Source organism: Rattus norvegicus, chromosome 1 (assembly GCF_036323735.1).
Source record: "Rattus norvegicus strain BN/NHsdMcwi chromosome 1, GRCr8, whole genome shotgun sequence".
NCBI classification, from domain to species: Eukaryota; Metazoa; Chordata; class Mammalia; order Rodentia; family Muridae; genus Rattus; species Rattus norvegicus.
Window position 1 is genome coordinate 14,207,498 of NC_086019.1, and position 21,720 is coordinate 14,229,217.

At 47.6% G+C, this 21,720-nt stretch overlaps 3 protein-coding genes across 5 annotated transcripts in view; all 3 read left to right on the forward strand.

The window, feature by feature from the left end:
• The first annotated feature begins 7,261 nt into the window (after positions 1-7,261).
• On the forward strand, positions 7,262-10,012 carry LOC134484954 (uncharacterized). The gene has a single exon (XM_063280801.1). The coding sequence runs from the start codon at positions 8,340-8,342 to the stop codon at positions 9,903-9,905; it is 1,566 nt and encodes a 521-aa protein (XP_063136871.1). The 5' UTR covers positions 7,262-8,339; the 3' UTR covers positions 9,906-10,012.
• On the forward strand, positions 9,918-13,629 carry LOC134484953 (uncharacterized; the record flags this gene model as incomplete). The annotated part of the gene is made up of 1 exon (XM_063280800.1): positions 9,918-13,629. A coding segment is annotated over one exon (3,603 nt), but the record flags the coding sequence as incomplete, so codon positions are not given.
• Positions 13,630-17,149: 3,520 nt separating this feature from the next.
• Positions 17,150-21,720, forward strand: part of Txlnb (taxilin beta) — a 45,191-nt gene continuing 40,620 nt past the window's right edge. The window contains exons 1-2 of one of the 3 annotated variants that reach the window (XM_006227657.4): positions 17,150-17,362; positions 20,127-20,572. In XM_006227657.4, coding sequence (XP_006227719.1) covers positions 20,140-20,572 — 433 coding nt within the window. In that variant the 5' untranslated portion in view covers positions 17,150-17,362; positions 20,127-20,139. Of the gene's footprint in view, positions 17,363-18,352; positions 18,497-20,126; positions 20,573-21,720 lie in introns of those variants that run through there. The other 2 variants (NM_001135859.1, XM_039112431.2) reach the window with 2 other exon arrangements.

Sequence of the window (21,720 nt, forward strand, 5' to 3'; positions counted from 1 at the left end):
GGACCCAGAGCTTGAGAACCTCTGCACTAGAGGCTGTGCTTCGTAGAATGGGGAAGTAAAAGTCAACAAAAGAGGAAGAAGGAAAAACCCATAAAGGAGACAAAAGGAGGGAATTCCTAGAACAGCAGCAGGGGAAAGCCCGCCCAGTTGTGCATCAGGTCCAGGAGCAACCCAATCGGCAGCCAGAGATCAGAGCTATTTGGGTGTGGAAATGTAACCACCACAGAAATGCTAGGATGCGTGAATTATCTAATAGTTTTTATCTTGGGGGCGAGTATATAGAGACATAATTCACAGGGCTCTGTTGTGCAGTTTGAGACAATAGAGAAATTCCAATATTAAATCAATGAAAACAGCCAGGTATGGTGATACGTGTGCACTCACAAATCTCAACCCAGTTAGCAGAAAGTAAAATTTATTTTTATTGAAAGTATTTTTTGGCATATATTATATTCTGATTATGGTTTTTCTTCCCCCAACTCCTTCCAGATCCTACTGGCCCAACGCCACTCCTCCCATTTTTGTGCTTAGTTTCTTTGGGGACACCTGGCTGTCCTGAAACTCATTCTAGAGACCAGGCTAGCATCTAACTCAGGGGTTTGCCTGCCTCTGCCTCTTGAATGCTGGGATTAATGGCATGGGCCAACACCACCCATCCTTTTCTCTCTTGTAGAAAATTTTCATCCAGCAACATGGCTACTTTGGCAAGGGATCACATCCAAGGGCCTTCTGGGTCTGTGTGCTCTGTTTGAAATACAGACAAGTCCTTAGTACACACCTTTAATCCCTCTGGCTAGAATATAGACACAATTTTAGTTCATGCTTCTAAACTCAAACGGTGACTTCTAATTGAGGGCAGAAAACAGATCGAAGAGAAAGAATCGACAGAATGAGTCAGAGATAGGATATGCCTAACTCAGATGAGAGCAGGATAGGAAAGAGAGGCTACTTAAGAGCAGAGATAGAAATAGAGAGATAAAGAGATCGAGATCGAGATAGACAGAGATGGCGGTATGGTGTTTGTGTGTGTATGGCAGTTTTACCAGGATGGTTTTACAAAGACATACTGCAGAAAGGACAAACTAGACACAGGTGAAGACAGAGCAAACCAGAGAGTAAGAAGGAGCCAGAAGATTAGAACATACCGCCAAAGTTTATACAAGGCCCAGCAGAACAATTCCGTCAGAAGCCAGATTGAAACAGTCAGCCTGGAGACAAGCTTGGAGCCAGAACAGCTGAGTTGAACCAGCCAGCCAGAGTTCAGAGAAGGTGAGGTTATTCAGCAGTGAGCCTCCAAGATGACAATTACATCTGGAGAATAAAAGTTACATTTATACGCTCTCTCTTTAGAAAACAAGCAGGCAATTAAAAAACTCCAAACGAACCATCATACTCACACAATTTACAAAATCACAGAATTGGAATATAATATGTAATAATATACGAGTAAATGGCCAGTAAGACACACACGTACAGAGAGAGAGAGAGAGAGAGAGAGAGAGAGAGAGAGAGAGAGGGAAAGAGAGAGAGAGAGGAAGAAGAAGAAGAAGAAGAAGAAGAAGAAGAAGAAGAAGAAGAAGAAGAAGAAGAAGAAGAAGAAGAAGAAGAAGAAGAAGCAGAAGCAGAAGCAGAAGGAGAAGGAGAAGGAGAAGGAGAAGAAGAAGAAAGAGGAGGAGGAGGAGGAGGAAGAGGAGGAGGAAAAGGAGACAATGACAGAATAAAGCAACATGAGACATAGCAAAGGTTCTACAAAAATATCATTAAAATATTGAATTTGCTTTGTGTTGGTCATCTACTGCTGGGCATGGAGTCTGCCCTTATGTGTAGTTGTATACCCATTGAGACTCCATTGGAGAAAACTGGTTTTCCTTTGAAACCGAGTTAATTGCAGATAGATTCTTGCTCAGGGAGGAAAGCCTATATCTTCTTCCCCTTCTCAGCACTGGAAACAGAATATGATTCAAAACTGAGATTCAATTTTGTTATAACAATGACAAGAAAGGAGTGCAAATAATAAACACCCTTATTATTGTGGGAACACAAAAGATAATGTCAGAATTGACAGCGATATAGTTAGTGTTCTGTCTTTGCCAATAACAGATCCACAATTCAAAGATATTTAAATGTGCCTGTGGCTGGAGGTGTAGATTATGGTAAGGTACTTACCTTCACGAGGCTTTGGGTTTTACCTGTAACACTTAAAGGGGTGGGGTGCGGTGGGGAAGTACATTGTTGAACACGTACAGTTTGATTTTTTTCCCCCTCGTCTTTACTCCCTAGACAAGATGCTATAACAGCCACTTTCATGCCATGTGTATTCTACTGGGTATGATCAATAACATAGAAATGATTTCAATCAGGATAACATAGCTATAATATATGTAAACATTGCACCATTTTATATAATGGTCTGGAAACATCTGCAGAGTTTGGTAGGAGAGGAAGTATTCAGAAACCAAGCACCCAAGGGGAACTCAATGGGTGAATGCGTGAGCATTTCATTTATAAATAAAAAAGTAATTCCCACAGGAAACATCTCAATTCAGTATTTGTGCCTCTGGAGGGTTATGATAAGGCTGGAGGAAGAGTATAAGGACAGGAAATTATTGTTACTTGTGACAAACTTTGTAACACTGTTTGACTTCCTAACTTGCTTGCCTATATTTGCATAAAAATTAAGATGCTATTTTGAAAACTAAATTTACTTCTTACAATAGCTCAAAGGCTTAGACTTACTTTTCCTATACTCCTAAGGCTTATTTTTTACAATAAACAGAGGCGTATTAAATTTTCATCATTTATTAACCTAACCAAAACTCTGGACGACCATGGGTGGATTCTTATGAGCCACACCCTTATGAATTTTAAATGTGACACAAGAACCCATTCTGGATGTTTTGGGTAACTACCACATAGCTGTTATTCCCCCCTCCCCCTCATTGGCTTAGCTCATGCTAATAAGATATCATAAGTTCCTACACGTTAGTCGCCTTGGAAGTCCAAGATCCAAGTGTAGGCAGAGTCCATGTCTGGTGAGGACTTAAAGATAACCATCTTGCCACTGTAGTCTCATAAGAGGAGGGAAGGGGTTTGCTCCAATGCCCTGCAGAAGGGTATTCCCAACAGAAATTATATGATGTCCATCTAAATTGCCTACTGACTTCCAAAAGGCAATCTCCCAGGGTCACTCTGGAAGAGATATAAACACTCAGAGGAGGGAGAGCAGGAACACATATCTGTGCAATGAACATCACGGCAAGTTGTATGAACAAAACTTACGTAATAGTTTGAGTGGATCGAGTGTGGAAGAAATGGAACCGTTTCCCATCGTGTGCCCGTAGAAAGAGATCAGGAGCTCAGACTGACTAGCAGCTGACACTGTATTCATGTTCCCCCATCGCAATTTGGGTTTGGCAACCATTATCTGTCATGTAAATCAACACTGCCAATTTGAATAGTATTTATTGGTTTTGTCAATAAGCCAATAACTGGAGATTTCTTTCCTCCGTCTAGATAAAAAGAGCAATGGAAGAGCTCCTTTAGCTGAGCTCCTAACACTCACAAACTGGACTTTAAATCCAGAGGCAGAAGGCCCCAAGGCTTGAGTACTAGAGACTTAACGATGCAATAGGATTCTAAGACAGGACACTCTTAAGTTTTCTAGCAGAAAACAGTATGCACTCAGGCCAGCACTGGTGAGGTAGGGCCCCATCTAAAGGCTGAGCTCCAACTCCAGCTGTTTCATTAATTCCCTCTTTGTCTCCCTTACACGCTAACATCATTCTGATTGTGGTCTATGTTACAGAGCTACTACAGCACCATACATGCATACATAGACTCTGATCATGGTATGCCGCCTCCCCCTTGCTCTGGGAGAGCCCTCTCCACAGTGATTCCAAACTGTCTGAGCTGGAAGAGTATTGGTCTAACTACTCAAGATGAAATGTCAGTTCCCCTTAAAGCACCACCAGCACAGCATGTGTGACATCTCCTAAGCTTTGGTGTTAGGACCCTCAGTTCTTTACCATCAGAAGGTGTTTCAAACTCTTCCGGCAGACTCCTGCCTCTGGTTCTTCATAGTCTCAGCTTCCCTGCTCTCCTTAATATCTTTAATCTCTTGCAGATTCTGTCCTTGGCGTGGACCTGACCTCTTTCAGCTGCCTCTTATAGAGGTAGCTCAGAGCTTTGGGCATTGGGGCTCATAGCTCTGGATTCTTGGCACCCTCCATACCAGCATTGCTGAAGCTACAGTTAGAATAACTGAGGACTTGACAACCCTAACCATCCCAACCTATCCTACTGGTGGTAAAAATCCCCACCAGGCAAAGACACCACTCAAGAGAAGCTTTTAGTGGAACCTAATGTTGCAATACCAGGGAACAGAGCAGGGTGGAAGCCACCCAGACTTACTTTGTAGGGAAAGGGGCTGATACTGAAATCTGATTCCTTAATCGTTTCTTGATTATGTCAATAAAGATGGCAGAAGCCAATCGCTGGGCAAAGATAAAGAGGTGGGATTCTCCGGGTCCCAGGAGGAAGAGGAGGAGACGAAGACAGAGACGGGGTTTTTCAGCGAGGCTTTGAGGAGAGGAGCACGGAACTATGTAGGTCAGGAGCCAACTAGAACTGGTGGCCTCCACCACCGGAAGAATTTTGATATAGGATAGCTGATGAGTGTAGGGCAATAGATTCTGCACCCAGCAGCTGTGTCATCCAGCTGGTTTTAAAATATTAAGGCTGTCTGGTGTTTTCCATCCGACTGGATTCAGGTGGGCAGGAGAAGGACATAACCAAGGGCGGTTATTAGAGGTTTGATGGAGCGATTGCAGCTCCCAGGGGTCAGAGAACTAGCTGGCCATTGCCGGAGTTTTGTCAGAAGTGGGACCAGCAGGGGCATGTTCTCAGAGACGAGGCGAGAGCTTGACTCTGAGAAGGAGATGTTGCGGAGTTATAAAATTACACACAACGTTTACCTGAAAAGAGTAGTCTGTGCTACCTGAGAAGAGTAGTGTGGACAGCCAGAAGAGGGGCCCAGATGCTCAAGGTCAGTCCAACACATAGTCCCACATATGCACAGCTTCTAATTCCACCTATCCAAGCCCTACACAAGGACCAATGATGAGTTCCCATCCTACCAATCACAGGATGTTTTTTCTGAGTCACAGCAGGAGGAGCTGCTGAGCTCACCAAGGCTTTCTACCCTTGTTGTCTATAATCTTCCAAAGCTGAGACAGATTGTGTGGAGAGAGGTCCCGTCTGGAGCATGATCTCCCAAAACAGACCTGTTGGCTTCAGTTCCAGTCATGATCCCAATCGAAGCTGAAGTTACGTGATTCCTGGAGGGCCAGAGAAGCTTTTTCTTAAGAAGTTGGGATGCTTCTTACTCCAGGCAGCCACAGAGGGTAGAGAATATGCCAGCTGTCAATCAAGCAAGCAAGGAACTAACTGAACCACACCTGACACTTAAAATATCAAAGGGTGTTTACAACTAAAAAGGAAAAAAGAAAAAATCCCTAGGGAATCAGCATTAACGGGGTTTAACAATACCCAACTCCTATGCAAAAATCTTTAGAGAAAGTTGGGTCATTCTGTGATTCCGTTTTGTGGAATTTTAAAGTAATACATATACAAAAGTATTTATCTTATAAAAACTATAAGAAAGATTAGCCAGCTGGCGGCAGCACATGCCTCTAATCCGAGGACTTCAGAGTCAGGCGAATCTCTGTGAGTTCCAAGCTAGCCTTGTCTAAAAAGTTGGAACTCACTTTGAAAGTCACAGAGAAACCCTTTGGGGGTGGCAGGGAGAAAAGAAAAAGACAGGTATACGAAACCTATGCCTGTTTTTATGTTAGTACATATTGTGTGTCTGGACACACAGTAACATAATAATGCAGTCCAATCATTAGATTTCCTTCTCCGTTAGTTTCAATGTCGTTTCATTAAACGAGCCTGCACCTTATAGAGGGACTCTCCATGGACCCACCAGCTAGATCAATAATATCACGATGGAGTCTTATTAATACTTTAAAGCAATTAGCTTGGCAGTCTCCCAATGCTCTTCTTGACTAATTCTGGCCTACTACATCTTGCCCCATGGCCAGGTCTACCTCTCTGCTCTGCTCCGATTCATCCCTTCTGTGTTCCCTGGTGAATCTCCCCCATCGGATTGAAAGTTCCTATTTCTGCCCGGAAGTCCCGCCTTCTATTCCCTGCTCAGCTATTGGCCATTAATCCTTTAATACATCCAATAGGCAAGTAAGGAAGGATGAATGTTTGCAAAATGTGAGGTTGGTGATGGGGAAATAACAACACCAAGATCCAGCCAGTACTTAGCTTTCTGCAGCTAACAACTGATAACACAGAGACATACCTTCACAAAGTGTACCCCAACAGCACCTTATTGAGATTTGATTAGTACGAGTCTGTATTCAGAGATTTGATTGGGTTGGTTGTTCCAATCCAGAATGTGCCATCACCTGACTTGTTGTGTTTGCCGAACATTCACTACGTGAGGAATGAGGAGAGAATATTATTTTCTTCTACCAGCTTCTTTGTGTTTGTCCCATAATGCCCAAAATTAACCTGTAAACGCCACTTGCCCAAGGACTAGGTAGCTTTCTGGAATGCTTAGGAGTTGTAGTTCTTAGAAAATACCAAAGCCTCATGGGAAAGTATGGTGGCCTATTGATTTATCCTTATAAGCCTCTGATACATGTGGCTCAAGGCCACTCCAGCTGAGAATTCTGGGAATGGCCCTGATCAAAGTCGATGATTTGGTGGTCAGTATTTAATATTTAATAAAGCTTGCTTTAATTTGTCCCGAGCTGGTGGAATTGGTTTTTTTCCCTCTGGCAAATCTCAGAATTAAAAATCACGGCAATGTCTTTGCCACAGTTTCTCCTTGTCAGGCTGGTTCCTGTCTTCATGCCTTTCCTGCCTCCCCTTTCAGCCCTCTATATGTAGGTGACTTACATCACCCTGAGCTCGGAGAGTAGGGGAAGCATTTGGAAGTGGGGTGCGAGTTAGTTTCCTTTTTGTTCCATTAAACATTCTTCACGAACGTCTTACTTTACAGTTCTGGGGATAAAAGTCCAAAACGAGTTTCGTGGGGTCTGTCTGAGGTGAAGCTGTCAGTATGTCTGCATCCCCCTGGAGGCCTGAGAGAAGAGCGTTTTGTTGCCTTCCCCGTCTTCTAAGGCTTGTCATGTCCCCGACGCAGCCTTACTCCATTACACAGCCCGCTTAGATGAACAGATCTCCTGCTCTTGAAAGACCCACCCCATGAGTCTTAACTCAGAGTTGCAACAGGCTTGAACAAGCCCAGGCACGCCCAGATACCTAGGGCCGAGTCACCGTTAAAACTAACAGACCATAAAAGGAAAGGAATACAGAACAGACTAGGAGTACCGGATCTGGCAGGAAGAGATAAGTCCCTAGCCCCCTCCCCCCCGACATTCAGGACGTCCCAGCCCGCACGTACTCTTACCATGTTACAACCTCATTCGAATATGATTCAAACCTGCCAATGTGTGTAGCTATACCTTATTACCTCATCTTGTGAAATAACCAATCATATGTGAACATGTCTATATGCTTCGTTTAAATCCACCAATCCCCGTAACTATGCATCTGCTTCTGTACGCCCGCTTCTGCTTCCCCAAACCCTATAAAAGCCCCATGCTGGAGCTGTTGGGCGCGCAAGTCCTCCGAAGAGACTGTGTGCCCGCAGGTACCTGTGTTTTCCAATAAACCCTCTTGCTGATTGCATCCGAGTGGCCTCGGCTCGGTCATTGGGCGCTTGGGGGTCTCCTCCTGAGGGAAAGGTCCTCTCCGGAGGTCTTTTCATTTTGGGGGCTCGTCCGGGATCTGGAGATCCTCCGCCCAGAGATCACCGACCACCCACCGGGAGGTAAGCCGGCCGGCATCTGTCGTGTCTTGCCCTGTCTTGTCTTGTCTTGTCCTGTGCGCGTGTTCAGTTCGTCTCAGTTTTGGACTCAGATCTGGGTTTTGGTCGGAGGAGAAGGCCCAGGGCCTTCGGTGTCTCAGGGTTCAGGACCCTCAGCGCCTCCGTTTGGGCGGGTCAGAGAAGGAGCTGACGAGCTTGGACTTCTCCCCCCGGCAGCCCTGGAAGACGTTCCAAGGGTGTCTGGAGCCCGGTTCTTTGGGGCTCAGCCCGTATCGTGGCTTTGGTTGGAGGAGAGGGTCCAGGACCCTCGGCACCTCCATCTGACTCTTTGTTTTGGGTTTTACGTCGAAGCCGCGCGGCGCGTCTGTCTGTTGTTTGTCTGATCGTTGGATTTGTCTGTCTAATCTGTGCCCTAATTTTCTTTGAAGCTACCATGGGACAATCGCTAACAACCCCCTTGAGTCTCACTCTAGACCATTGGAAGGACGTCCGAGACCGAGCACGTGATCAGTCGGTCGAGATCAAGAAAGGAAAATGGCAGACCCTCTGCACGTCCGAGTGGCCCACTTACGATGTAGGATGGCCGGTGAACGGCACTTTTAACAAGACCACTATTTTGCAGGTTAAGGACCTGATTTTCCGCCAGAAGCCGTACGGACACCCTGACCAGGTGGCCTACATTGTCACCTGGGAGAGCTTGGCATTTAGCCCTCCTCCTTGGGCAGAACCCTTTGTGGACCCGAATTGGCTTCCTGTTTCCCCTAAACCTGTTTCCCCGAGCCCACCTGACCCTTTGGTTGCTTCTTCCTCTCTCTATCCTGCTCTAACTAAGGAAGAATCTCCCAAAGTCCCTCCCCCGAAACCTGTCCTCCCAGAGGACCCAAATTCCCCCCTTATAGATCTCCTGTTGGAAGAACCTCCTCCGTACCCTGTACCTACAGCCCCGCCAAGAGAAGAGGAAGTGGAGCCGCCTGCTAGACCTCGACTCGAGGCGGCCCCTTCCCCTGTGGCTGGAAGACTTCGGGGACGACGCGAGGTGGCGCCAGACTCCACCTCCCAGGCCTTTCCGCTTAGACAAGGGGCTGGCGGCCAGATGCAATACTGGCCATTCTCAGCGGCCGACATATATAACTGGAAACAACACAACCCCCCCTTTTCTAAGGATCCGGTGGCTCTCACCAACCTGATAGAATCTGTCTTGCTTACCCATCAGCCCACTTGGGATGATATACAGCAACTTTTACAGGCCCTCCTGACCTCTGAGGAGAAGCAGAGAGTGCTCTTAGAGGCCAGGAAACATGTTTTGGGGGACAATGGACGCCCCACCTTGCTCCCGGAAGAGATCGATGATGCATTCCCACTTACAAGACCTGATTGGGATTTCACCACGGCTGAAGGTAGGAGACACCTACGCCTTTATCGCCAGTTGCTCCTAGCGGGTCTCCGAGGGGCGGCACGACGCCCCACCAATTTGGCTCAGGTGAAACAAGTGGTACAAGAGGCTGCGGAGACTCCCTCAGCCTTCCTAGAGAGACTTAAGGAAGCTTATCGCATGTATACCCCTTATGATCCAGATGATCCAGGACAAATGACAAATGTCTCCATGTCCTTCATCTGGCAGGCAGCACCAGATATCAGGGCCAAGCTACAGAGAATAGAAAATTTACAAGGGTATACACTGCAGGATTTACTTAAGGAGGCAGAAAGAATTTATAACAAGAGAGAGACACAAGAAGAAAAGGAAGATAGAGTACGTAGAGAAAAGGATGAGAGAGACCGAAAAAGAAGCAGAGAGTTGAGTCGAATCTTGGCCGCCGTAGTTCAGGGTCAAGAGAAAAGGGGAGAGAGGGTGGGAGTTCGAAAGGGGCCAAAGCTAGATAAGGATCAATGTGCGTATTGCAAAGAAAGAGGACACTGGGCCAGAGATTGCCCTAAGAAACCCAGCGGGCTCCGAAGACCCCGCCCACAGACCTCCCTCTTGGCCCTAGATAAAGATTAGGGAGGTCAGGGCCAGGAGCCCCCCCCTGAGCCCAGGATAACTCTTGAAGTTGGGGGGCAGCCAGTCACCTTTCTGGTGGACACAGGAGCCCAGCACTCAGTCCTCACCCAGGCTCCTGGACAACTCAGCGACCGGACGGCCTGGGTACAAGGAGCCACTGGCAGCAAGAGATACCGTTGGACTACAGATCGACGGGTTCAGCTGGCTACTGGTAAGGTGACCCATTCCTTCTTACATGTTCCGGACTGCCCATACCCTCTGCTGGGCCGTGACTTGCTTACCAAATTAAAAGCTCAGATCCATTTTGAAGAAGGAGGGACCCGAGTAACCGGGCCCCGCGGTATTCCTCTTCAGATTTTAACCCTTCAGTTAGAAGATGAATATAGATTATATGAACCAGAACAGGACAAGCCAAAATCTCCAGAAATAGACTCTTGGGTCACGAAATTCCCACTGGCCTGGGCAGAGACTGGCGGGATGGGGTTGGCGCTCCAACAGCCTCCCCTAATTATCCAGTTAAAGGCCACCGCGACTCCTGTCTCCATTAAACAGTACCCCATGTCATGGGAAGCTTATCAGGGCATAAAGCCACATATCAGGAGGCTCTTAGACCAAGGCATCCTAGTCCCTTGCCGGTCACCCTGGAATACGCCTCTGCTACCTGTTAAGAAGCCCGGCACTGGAGACTATAGGCCAGTACAAGATTTGAGAGAGGTCAACAAAAGAGTAGAAGATATTCATCCAACTGTCCCAAACCCTTATAATCTACTCAGCACCCTGCCTCCCACCCATACTTGGTATACGGTCTTAGATCTGAAGGATGCTTTCTTCTGCCTCCGGCTGAGCCCAGAAAGCCAGCCCTTATTTGCTTTTGAGTGGAAAGACTCTGAAATGGGGCTTTCGGGACAGTTGACTTGGACAAGGTTACCACAGGGTTTCAAAAACAGCCCAACGCTCTTTGATGAGGCCTTACACCGGGACTTGGCTGACTTTCGAGTCCAGCATCCCACTCTTATACTTCTTCAGTTTGTTGATGACCTTCTTCTAGGGGCCACTTCTGAGACAGCATGCCACCAGGGAACAGAATCCCTCTTGCAGACTTTGGGGCGATTGGGCTATCGAGCTTCTGCCAGAAAGGCTCAAATTTGCCAGACCCAGGTTACTTATTTAGGCTATCAACTAAGGGACGGACAGCGATGGCTGACTCCGGCTAGGAAACAGACCGTGGCCAACATCCCAGCCCCAAGAAATGGCCGACAGCTACGGGAATTCCTAGGAACGGCGGGATTCTGCCGCCTCTGGATTCCTGGGTTTGCCGAGATGGCAGCCCCCTTGTACCCTCTCACTAAACAGGGGGTGCTCTTCCAGTGGGGGGCAGAACAACAGGAGGCATTTGATAACATTAAACGGGCCTTGCTGTCCTCCCCTGCCTTGGGTCTCCCAGACATCACCAAGCCCTTTGAACTATTTGTGGATGAGAAGCAAGGGTATGCTAAGGGGGTCCTAACACAAAGACTGGGACCCTGGAAGCGCCCGGTAGCCTACCTGTCTAAGAAATTAGACCCTGTGGCCTCTGGTTGGCCACCATGCCTGAGAATGGTGGCAGCCATTGCCGTCCTAACTAAAGACGCTGGGAAGTTGACCTTGGGGCAGCCACTCACCATCCTGGCACCCCATGCAGTGGAGGCTTTGATAAAACAGCCCCCTGACCGCTGGCTCTCCAATTCCCGCATGACCCACTACCAAGCCTTGCTACTGGATGCGGAACGGGTCCAGTTTGGGCCCGTGGTCGCTCTCAACCCAGCCACTCTGCTTCCTTTGCCAGAGGAGGCAGAACAGCACGACTGTCTGCAGATCCTCGCAGAAGTACATGGAACCAGACCAGACCTATCGGACCGACCTCTCCAGGATGCTGACCATACGTGGTATACCGATGGTAGCAGCTACTTGGTGAACGGGGAACAGAAAGCTGGAGCCGCGGTCACTACGGAGGACAAAGTGATCTGGGCAAGCGCCTTGCCTGTTGGTACCTCCGCACAGCGGGCTGAACTCATTGCCTTAACCCAGGCGCTCAAAATGGCAGAAGGTAAGAGGCTGAATGTATATACAGACAGCCGCTACGCCTTTGCTACAGCACACATCCATGGAGAGATCTACCGGAGAAGAGGGCTGCTCACATCTGAGGGTAAGGACATTAAGAACAAGACTGAAATTCTGGCCCTCCTGGCAGCTCTGTTCCTACCAAAAAGACTGAGCATTATACATTGCCCAGGGCATCAGAAGGGACACAGCCCCGAGGCACGGGGAAATCGGCTAGCTGATGTCTCAGCGCGTGAGGCCGCCATGGGCACCCAAGTTCTGTCCTTAAAAGACCAAGATCAACCCACGTCTCCACAGCCGGAACAGACCGGTTGGCTCTACACCACGGAGGACACAAAGCTCCTACAGAAAATGGGGGCCGTTTGGTGCCCACAACTAAAACGGTGGGTCTACACAGGGAAAACAGTTATGCCTACGAAGATGACCTTTGAATTAATCTCCTACCTACATAAATTAACACACCTGGGACTCAAGAAGATGAAGACCCTCTTAAGACGAGAAGAGATTGACACCTACCTCCTGGGACGAGATCAGGCCTTGAGGGAGGTGACTGAAAGCTGCAGGGCCTGTGCTCAGGTAAACCCAGGAAAAGCTAAAATTGGACAAGGAGTCCGTCCCCGAGGACATCGGCCTGGTACCCACTGGGAAATTGACTTCACTGAAATCAAGCCTGGTATGTACGGACACAAATACCTCTTAGTGTTCATAGATACCTTCTCCGGATGGGTAGAGGCTTTCCCCACGAAACATGAAACGGCCAAGGTGGTGACCAAGAAGCTCCTCGAAGAAATCTTCCCCAGGTATGGAATGCCCCAAGTATTGGGGTCAGATAACGGGCCCGCTTTCGTCTCCCAGGTAAGTCAGTTGGTGGCCAAGTTATTGGGGATTGATTGGAAGTTACATTGTGCTTATAGACCCCAAAGTTCAGGACAGGTAGAGCGCATGAATAGAACAATTAAGGAGACTTTATCTAAATTAACGCTTGCAACTGGCTCAAAGGATTGGGTGTCCCTACTACCCCTAGTCCTATACCGGGCCCGGAATACACCAGGCTCCCATGGCCTGACTCCCTTTGAAATAGTATACGGGACCCCACCCCCATTTATCAATTTCTTTGATTCAAACATCGCTGAATTCGCTAATAGCCCTTCCTTGGCAGCACATCTTCAGGCCCTACAAATCGTGCAGAGAGACATCTGGAAACCTCTAGCCGCGGCCTACCAAGACAGGCTTGAACAACCGACGGTGCCGCACCCGTTCCAGATCGGAGACACCGTGTGGGTGCGCAGACATCAGACCAAGAATCTCGAGCCTCGGTGGAAAGGACCCTATACAGTTCTCCTGACTACCCCGACAGCCTTGAAGGTAGACGGAATTGCGGCTTGGATCCACGCATCTCATGCCAAGGCAGCCCGACCTGAGGAAACGGCAGATCACAACATCGCACCCCAGACATGGAAGGCTCAACGCACTCAAAACCCCCTAAAGCTAAGATTTTCACGTTGTTGCTCTTAACTGTCTTATGGACTAGGGGTGGGGCGAGTCTGGGGGCTAGCCCCCACCAGGTATATAATATGTCCTGGATAATAACTAATTTAGAGACGGGCTGGTCTCAAGTCCTAGCTAATGGTAAGCATGCTGAAGGAACCTGGTGGCCCCCTTTGACTTTCGACCTTTGTCAACTGGCTAAGGACTCCTGGGAGCATACTGAGCGGACTCCCCACAACTCATACCCACCCTGCAGACACTCTGATTGGTATACTTGTCCCGGAGGTAAGAGGACACGGGAGTGCGGAGGTCCTGAGACCTTCTACTGCGCTAAGTGGGGGTGTGAGACTTACACTCGAGGATGGTGGGGGACCAAGAAGGGGGACTTAGTGGCCTTCTCCCCTGAGACTCCAGGCGAATCTCGAATTACAATAGAATTCACAGATCAAGGTAAAAACATAGATTGGAAGGTGGGGCGTAGGTGGGGGATACGGTTGTATACCCCTGGCCAAACTAACCCAGGACTCCTGTTCTCCCTCCAACTGGTGAGAGAACGGGTCACACAAGAGATTGGTCCAAACCCAGTCCTCATGGATCAAAAGCCCCCTTCCCGACCAGCACCAGCACTGCCCCCGGTCGGACCCCCACTATGGCTAAACACCACTCAGAACTCCGGGGATATCTTGACAACTCCCTCCCCGACTAGGGACCCTTCCACACCGGCCCCTCAGCTGCTAGGAACGGGAGACCGGCTAATCAACTTAGTGACCGGGGCATACTTGGCACTCAATTATTCAGAACCTGACAAGACCCAAGAATGCTGGCTGTGCCTGGTCTCTAGCCCGCCCTATTATGAGGGTGTGGCAGTCATGGGGAATTATACTAATCAGACTACGGCCCCGGCCAGCTGCACAACCCTCCCTAGCCATAGGCTGACGTTGCCGGAAGTTTCAGGACAGGGACTCTGTATAGGGACCATACCCCCCACTCACCAGGTCCTCTGCGCTATCACCGAGAGGATCCCCACTGGAAGCTACTACCTAGCAGCTCCTACAGGCACCTATTGGGCCTGTAACACTGGATTGACACCTTGTATCTCCGCCGCAATCCTCCGCAGATCCTCAGACTACTGTGTACTGGTAGAAATTTGGCCTAAGGTCACCTACCATGGGCCCGAGTACATATACTCACATTTTGAGAGGCTGACTCGATTCAGGCGAGAACCCATCACCATGACCCTAGCTCTACTCTTGGGAGGAATCACCTTAGGAGGAATGGCTGCAGGTATAGGGACGGGGACCACCGCCCTCATCGAGACGGGTCACTTTCGTCAGCTACAAGCAGCCATGAATGCAGATCTAAAAGCTATCGAGGAATCCGTGAGTGCATTAGAAAAGTCCTTAACATCTTTGTCTGAAGTAGTCTTACAAAATAGGAGAGGGCTAGACATGCTGTTCCTTCGCGAAGGAGGGCTATGTGCTGCTCTAAAAGAAGAATGTTGTTTCTATGCAGACCATACAGGATTAGTGAGAGATAACATGGCCAAGCTCCGAGAACGTTTGGCCCAGAGACAGAAGCTGTTTGATTCCCAACAAGGCTGGTTCGAGGGGTGGTTTAACCGATCCCCTTGGTTTGCTACCCTGGTGTCCACCTTGATGGGACCCTTAATCATCCTCCTCCTAATCCTCCTCTTTGGCCCCTGCATTCTAAACAGATTGATGCAGTTCATAAAGAACAGACTCTCAGTCATTCAGACGCTTGTTCTCACCCAACAATACCAGAGGGTAAGACAACAGGAAGAGATTCCTTAGAATTCGATTTGAGTAAAGGATTTTACTCAAGTCTAAAAGAAAATGGGGGAAAATGAAAGACCCACCCCATGAGTCTTAACTCAGAGTTGCAACAGGCTTGAACAAGCCCAGGCACGCCCAGATACCTAGGGCCGAGTCACCGTTAAAACTAACAGACCATAAAAGGAAAGGAATACAGAACAGACTAGGAGTACCGGATCTGGCAGGAAGAGATAAGTCCCTAGCCCCCTCCCCCCCGACATTCAGGACGTCCCAGCCCGCACGTACTCTTACCATGTTACAACCTCATTCGAATATGATTCAAACCTGCCAATGTGTGTAGCTATACCTTATTACCTCATCTTGTGAAATAACCAATCATATGTGAACATGTCTATATGCTTCGTTTAAATCCACCAATCCCCGTAACTATGCATCTGCTTCTGTACGCCCGCTTCTGCTTCCCCAAACCCTATAAAAGCCCCATGCTGGAGCTGTTGGGCGCGCAAGTCCTCCGAAGAGACTGTGTGCCCGCAGGTACCTGTGTTTTCCAATAAACCCTCTTGCTGATTGCATCCGAGTGGCCTCGGCTCGGTCATTGGGCGCTTGGGGGTCTCCTCCTGAGGGAAAGGTCCTCTCCGGAGGTCTTTTCACTCTGATTCTCAGCCTGCTTGCCTTATTTATAAGGACCCTGTGATTAGTAGGCCTCTCAGATCATTCTAGACGATCCTCCACCACACAATCCTTAACCACATCTGCAAGTCCCTTTCTCAGGTAAAGTGCCAGATTCAAGAGCTCCCCCGGAGGACATGGACGGCTTCTGAGTGACTGTGTTCTCAGAGATGCTGTGCACAGACTATACTCAGAGCAGAAACTTTGACAGAAAAAAAAAATCTGCTTTGGTAAAAGATGGAAATACATTCTCCAGAAAAATTAAGACACCCGGGAGTGGCTTAAGTTAGGAGGAAGGCTTGTTTCCTTCAGATAGGATATTAACACTTCCTTCTGACTGTCCTGGAATTCACCATATTGACCGGGCTGGCCTCAAAGTCACAGAGAGCCACCTACCTCCGCCTCTAGGCCCTAGAAAGGCATTTTTAGGGTGAGTCAGCTCATGAGATGCCAGTTCTGGACACCCCACACTCTCAGAGACTACCTAAACCACAGTTCCTAAAGCCACCTAGATTCATTTCAAACTTCGCCATATATGTAGCAGAGGGTGAGCCTTGTTGGGCATCAATGGGAGGAGAGGCCCTTGGTCCTGTCAAAGCTCCATGTCCCAGTGTAGTGGAATGTCAGGGGCGGGGGTGGGGGCGTGGGCGTGGGAGGGGGGGCACCCTCATAGAAGCAGGGAGAGATAGCAGATTTCTGGAGGGGAAACTGGGAAAGGGGAGATAACATTTGAAATGTAAGTAAAAAAAAAAATCCAATAAAAGAAAAAAAAAACTTTGCAAAAACAATAACAACAACAATCAGATAGTAGTGTCCCCAGAACTCCAGCCTCTGCCACCTCTCTTGTGCTTCGCCCCGTCCAGTCTTTGGTGATTCAAAAGAAACCTGACACTAACTGATAACCAAGCCCAATGGACATTGACTGAATCATCAACCAAGAGGGAGGTAAAGCAAAAAAAAAAAAATAAAAACACTCGCTGTCCAAAATAACAACCATGCGGGTGGGGGCTTGGCGAGGGGGGGGGAGGGGAGGGAACGCACCAGGAGGCCATTCATCTGGATTTGAATTTTAAAGAGGGCTAAACAGGGAGAGTCCCACAATCTACTGGCTGCCTTTCTTTCAAAGGATACTCACTTGGCGACACCTACTGAAGCATGGGCAGACATCACTCTTGCTGCGTCAGGGGACGTTCCCTTCCCCACCCCCTCCCTTTGTGGGCGTGTGTGTGTGTGTGTGTGTGTGTGTGTGTGTGTGTGTGTGTGTGTGTGTGTGTGCGCGCGCGCGTTTGTGTCTGTGTGATTTCTCCCTCCTTGTAAGAACACAGCCCGCGCCTGTCCCTGCTGCTGCTGCTCTCTCTGCCACCTCTTTCCTCTCCTTTCTCTTCCCGCTTAGCTCCCTTCCTTCTGGTAAGTGTGGCAAACACTCCCCCAAGCCCAGCCTGTAGTCCGTAGTATTCAAAAGTTGCAGATGCCGGTGAATGGTGGAAGGGCCTTCCATTGTTCAATGTCTAAAGACAAAAGTGTGGATCCTGAAGGGATGGTGTGTGTGCCTGGGCAGCCACGGGGACTGCTAGGGCAGGAGACATTCCTCCTCACCGGAGGACCAACAAAGTTTGTAAAGAACAGACTTTAGAGTTTCTTTGCTAGAAGGAACTCCTCACCGGAGGACCAATATAATTTATAAAGGAGAGATGTTAGAGTTTCTTTGCTAGAAGAAACTTTACTACATCGGGGACTATTGTAACACTATTGTAACGTTCTTCAGCTCTGTTTGTATTTGGTTTTCCTGCTTGTTAATTTGTTCCGAAGCACTTTAAAGAAGTGAATTGTCCTGTAAACAAAACAGGTTACTGTTTTAAAAGAAGGTTGGGGTTTGGAATACAGCACAACAGGGGAGTATTTGAGGTGTTGGGACTGATTCCCAGTGCTACACACACACACACACACACACACACACACACACACACACACAATTAATGTGGAACAGGAATTTAAAGAATATCCATGGACTAAAGTATTTAAAAAAACAAAAACAAAAAAACAACTGTAGCATCTGATGGCTTGAATAGATCACAAGAACATTTTCTCGTAGCCTAACCACAGTACCATGCCCATGGACTGTGTTGAAGTGACTGCTTTGGAATTTGATTGACTATAGAGCTCACCCAATGATAATCTCCCCTACACTTAAAAGCTCACATATGCATTCAAACCAGTAAATGTTCACTATTTTTAGTCTGACTTAGAGCCTATTCTCTTGACTTCAGGGATGAAGGGCTAAATGTCAGAACTCATTTTAGAAGAACTTAAAATAACTCCTGGCTGGACAGCAGGTGACACGTGTCTCTCTGTGTGCTGGGGGTGGGGGGTGGAGGGTGGGTGGGGGGAGGCAGGAGTTATATATAGCAGAGAGCATAGCGAGCGGAGGTCAGGATCTAAATCGCAGTGGTGGAGACATCGCCATATTTTGTGATAACCCAGCGGCTGGATTAAACGAGTGAACTTCCTTCTAAGTCAGCGAAGGCTGGGTGGGCGCCACAGGTGGGTAGGGAGTGTCTGTATGCTGCATTCCCCACTCTCGTGTTGGCATGCAAGTGTTCGACACCTACTGCATTCAAGTGCTTGGCACTTGCCCTAAAAGATGGGACAAGGCAGCTGTGCATGTTTTTTGTTTTCACTGACAAGGCTGACACAACAGCAAAAGCCGTGAAGCCAGAGGAGGTCGCCATATTTTTATACTGTTAATCAGCAGCATAATTATTAGGTTCTATTTGTAAACAAAATGCGCCAGAACCAAAAAAGGGAAGCCAAATCTATCCGGCCCTCAACATGGTAGGAGCGAAGCCCAGAATCTTTAATGCAATTTGCTATATTGTTCCATATTTCCCAGAGGCCGTACTATTATCTGGGTGTTGTTTCTGATGTTGCTGCTGGGGGACAGGATTGTATAGCAGAGGCAGGCCAGGAACTATCTATGTAACTGAAGATGACCTTGAACTTCTGACCTTCCCGCCTCCGTGAAGAATAATAAGTAGACGTGCTCTGGCATTCCTGGTTTGAGTTCATACTGTATTTGAATGATTTTGCTAGTTGAGCTCCCTGTTTATTATGTGTTGCTATGTCTTAAAACTCTTACGTTTTCCTAGGACTCTTTGAGCTAGAAAATTATAATCTCTTTGCTTCTAAGATGAAGTCGGCTTCTAGAGTAGAAGAGAGTTACAGAAATTTAAGGAGCTAGTATATCCGTGGGTTGGAGAGATGACTCATGGGGGAAAGAGTGCTGGCTATACAAGAGTTCAGATCCTAACAACCGTGTGGAAACTTGGAGGCAGTCAAAGGAGCCTGCAATCACAGGGCTGTTAGCAACAGAGGCAGGGGGATGACGGGCTTGCTGACTGCAACCTAGTGCTGGGTTCAGTGAGAGATTATCTTAAAGGGAGAAGGTGAATGTGACGCCCAGACATCCTCCTCTGGCCTCCACGTGTGCCCCGACACATATGTGTCACACTCATACACACGCATACACATGAAAATGCATTAATAAGAATCATCATTCATTCATATTACTGGTTGATGTTTATATTCCTCATTCCCTGTTTTGATTTAAAACGCTAGTCTGAGGCTCAAAAACCTGTTTTTGCTGATCGATAATTGCATGCTGTTCATTTTCAGGGAGAAAACACTAGAAAAGCGACTTTACCTAATAATGTGCATTAAAGTATACAAATTAAATTTTCTTTACTTAAAGATTAAAATATAGTTTAGGGGTGTAGTTATTAAGGATGATTTTTAGTAGTCACAATGGTTCTCGTATTAAATATTAAATTAAAAATTAAATAAAAATTGAACTTTGAGTGAAAATGTCAAGCGCATGCACTTTTAAGGACTGTGAGGTCTACACCTGAAAATCATAACACCAATTGGCTAATATATTCATAAAAAGCAATACCATAAATTAACTCAATCTCAACAAGAAGGGATTCTACTAAAATGTAACAATTACATTCAAAATAGGTCAGTAATGTGACCTGAATTTTAGAGTCAACAGTATGTGAAAGTTCATTTATTCTGTGGCAGATACCAAAATTAGTGGGCACCTCCCTGACAGACATCCTTATCATTAATACGTAAGCGAATTCATCAGGTAAAACGTAACTGTGCTTCCCACCAGGTCCTGCTCCCATATGGAGACTAATCATCCTGATCAGCTCTCAGTAGAACAGCCAAATCCCCCAGGGGATAGCTCTCCACTCAATCAAAACGTCCCAGGAAAACAAGATGTTCAACAGTCCTCAACCTCAGGCCAAGCAGCAGAGCAAGAGGCAAGCCCGCATCCTGAGAAGGGAGACCACGATATCTCTGAAGAGCTGAGCCGACAACTGGAAGACATTATAAACATGTACGGGTCTGCTGCCAGTCCCACAGGAAAAGAGGGCACCTCCGAAACTAAGGAGCAGCCCCAAAACACAGAGGCACCGGACAATGAGGATGGCGACTATGAGGAAACCACTGAAGAGACAGACAGAGAACCCACTGCTCCTGAAGAGCCTGCCACAGTCAAAGGGCCTGTCAGTAATAAAGAGCAAAAGCTGGAAAAGAAAATCCTGAAAGGATTAGGTAAGTATTATGTTCTAATATAGGACTTTTCTCTTAAATTATTTCATTGGCTTTAACATCAGAAAAAGACAGTGTTTGGTTTCAGACCCCAGGGGACAAGGGATCAAGGTGCATATTTTACATACCAAAGTAGACCTGGCCCCCATGCCCCTGAACTTTCCAGCCCAAGGACTGGGCTGCCCTTCACTCCATACTCTTCCCTGTCTCTTCTTCCCTATATAATTCAGACATGTTTTTGTTCGCTCTGTCTCTCTCTGTATCCCTCTCCTTCTCCCCCTCCCTTCCCCTCCCCCTCCTCCTCCCCCTCTCCCCCTCTTGCTCTCTCTCCTCCCCACCCCCCCAAGCAGGCCATTTCTCTTTCTCTTCCTTCCCCTCTCCCGCATGACCACGCCCCCCGACCTCTATCCTTGGAGCCTATAAACTGGCCTGGGAGCAGATTCCCCATAAACCCGCCTCTAAAATACTCTCATCTGGTTTGAATCGGCTCCTTCCGCTGGCAGAGAAATAACCTATCAGCCACATAAATGGATTTGGTTTAATTTCAAATCCTCCTTTTGGGATTCCCTACATTTTCCATTGCTGTGTTTTTCTCTAGCCCATCCCCTTTCGTATTACCGAAGTGAAGATTTTCCACGCATGCCAATCTACTCCACGCACGTGGCTACCCATCGATCTTAGAATTCTAACCCAAAATTCTTAAGATAATCTTTTGTTCTTGCGGTCTAACCCTGACCGGCTTAACCTTGATCTCATCTCCACTGTATTCCCTGTATCTCTTTTCTTTACCAATCCATCCCTGACGCCACCATGACCGAAGTCATTCTCACGCCACCACGACCGAAGTCATTCTCATCTTCTCTTTTAGTTCTTTGAACTTCCGTGCTCCGTTCTCCAAAGGCCTGAGCACACTGTACCCTAAGCGTCTGCCCGTTTCCCACGGCCACCCTTCCAGCCCTTTGAGCATAGAACTTCTAGCTGCCATTTAACTCATAGCCTAATGGCATTTTCTTAGTCACATCCTAACGTTGCAATCCCCTTGGGGTTTGCATTATGCCACGAGTCATTCTTTAGTAACAAGCATTTCAAGTCATACATTTCGGGAGAGAGTATTTAGTTAATGAAGCTAATTCCCAATTGGATTATTTTTC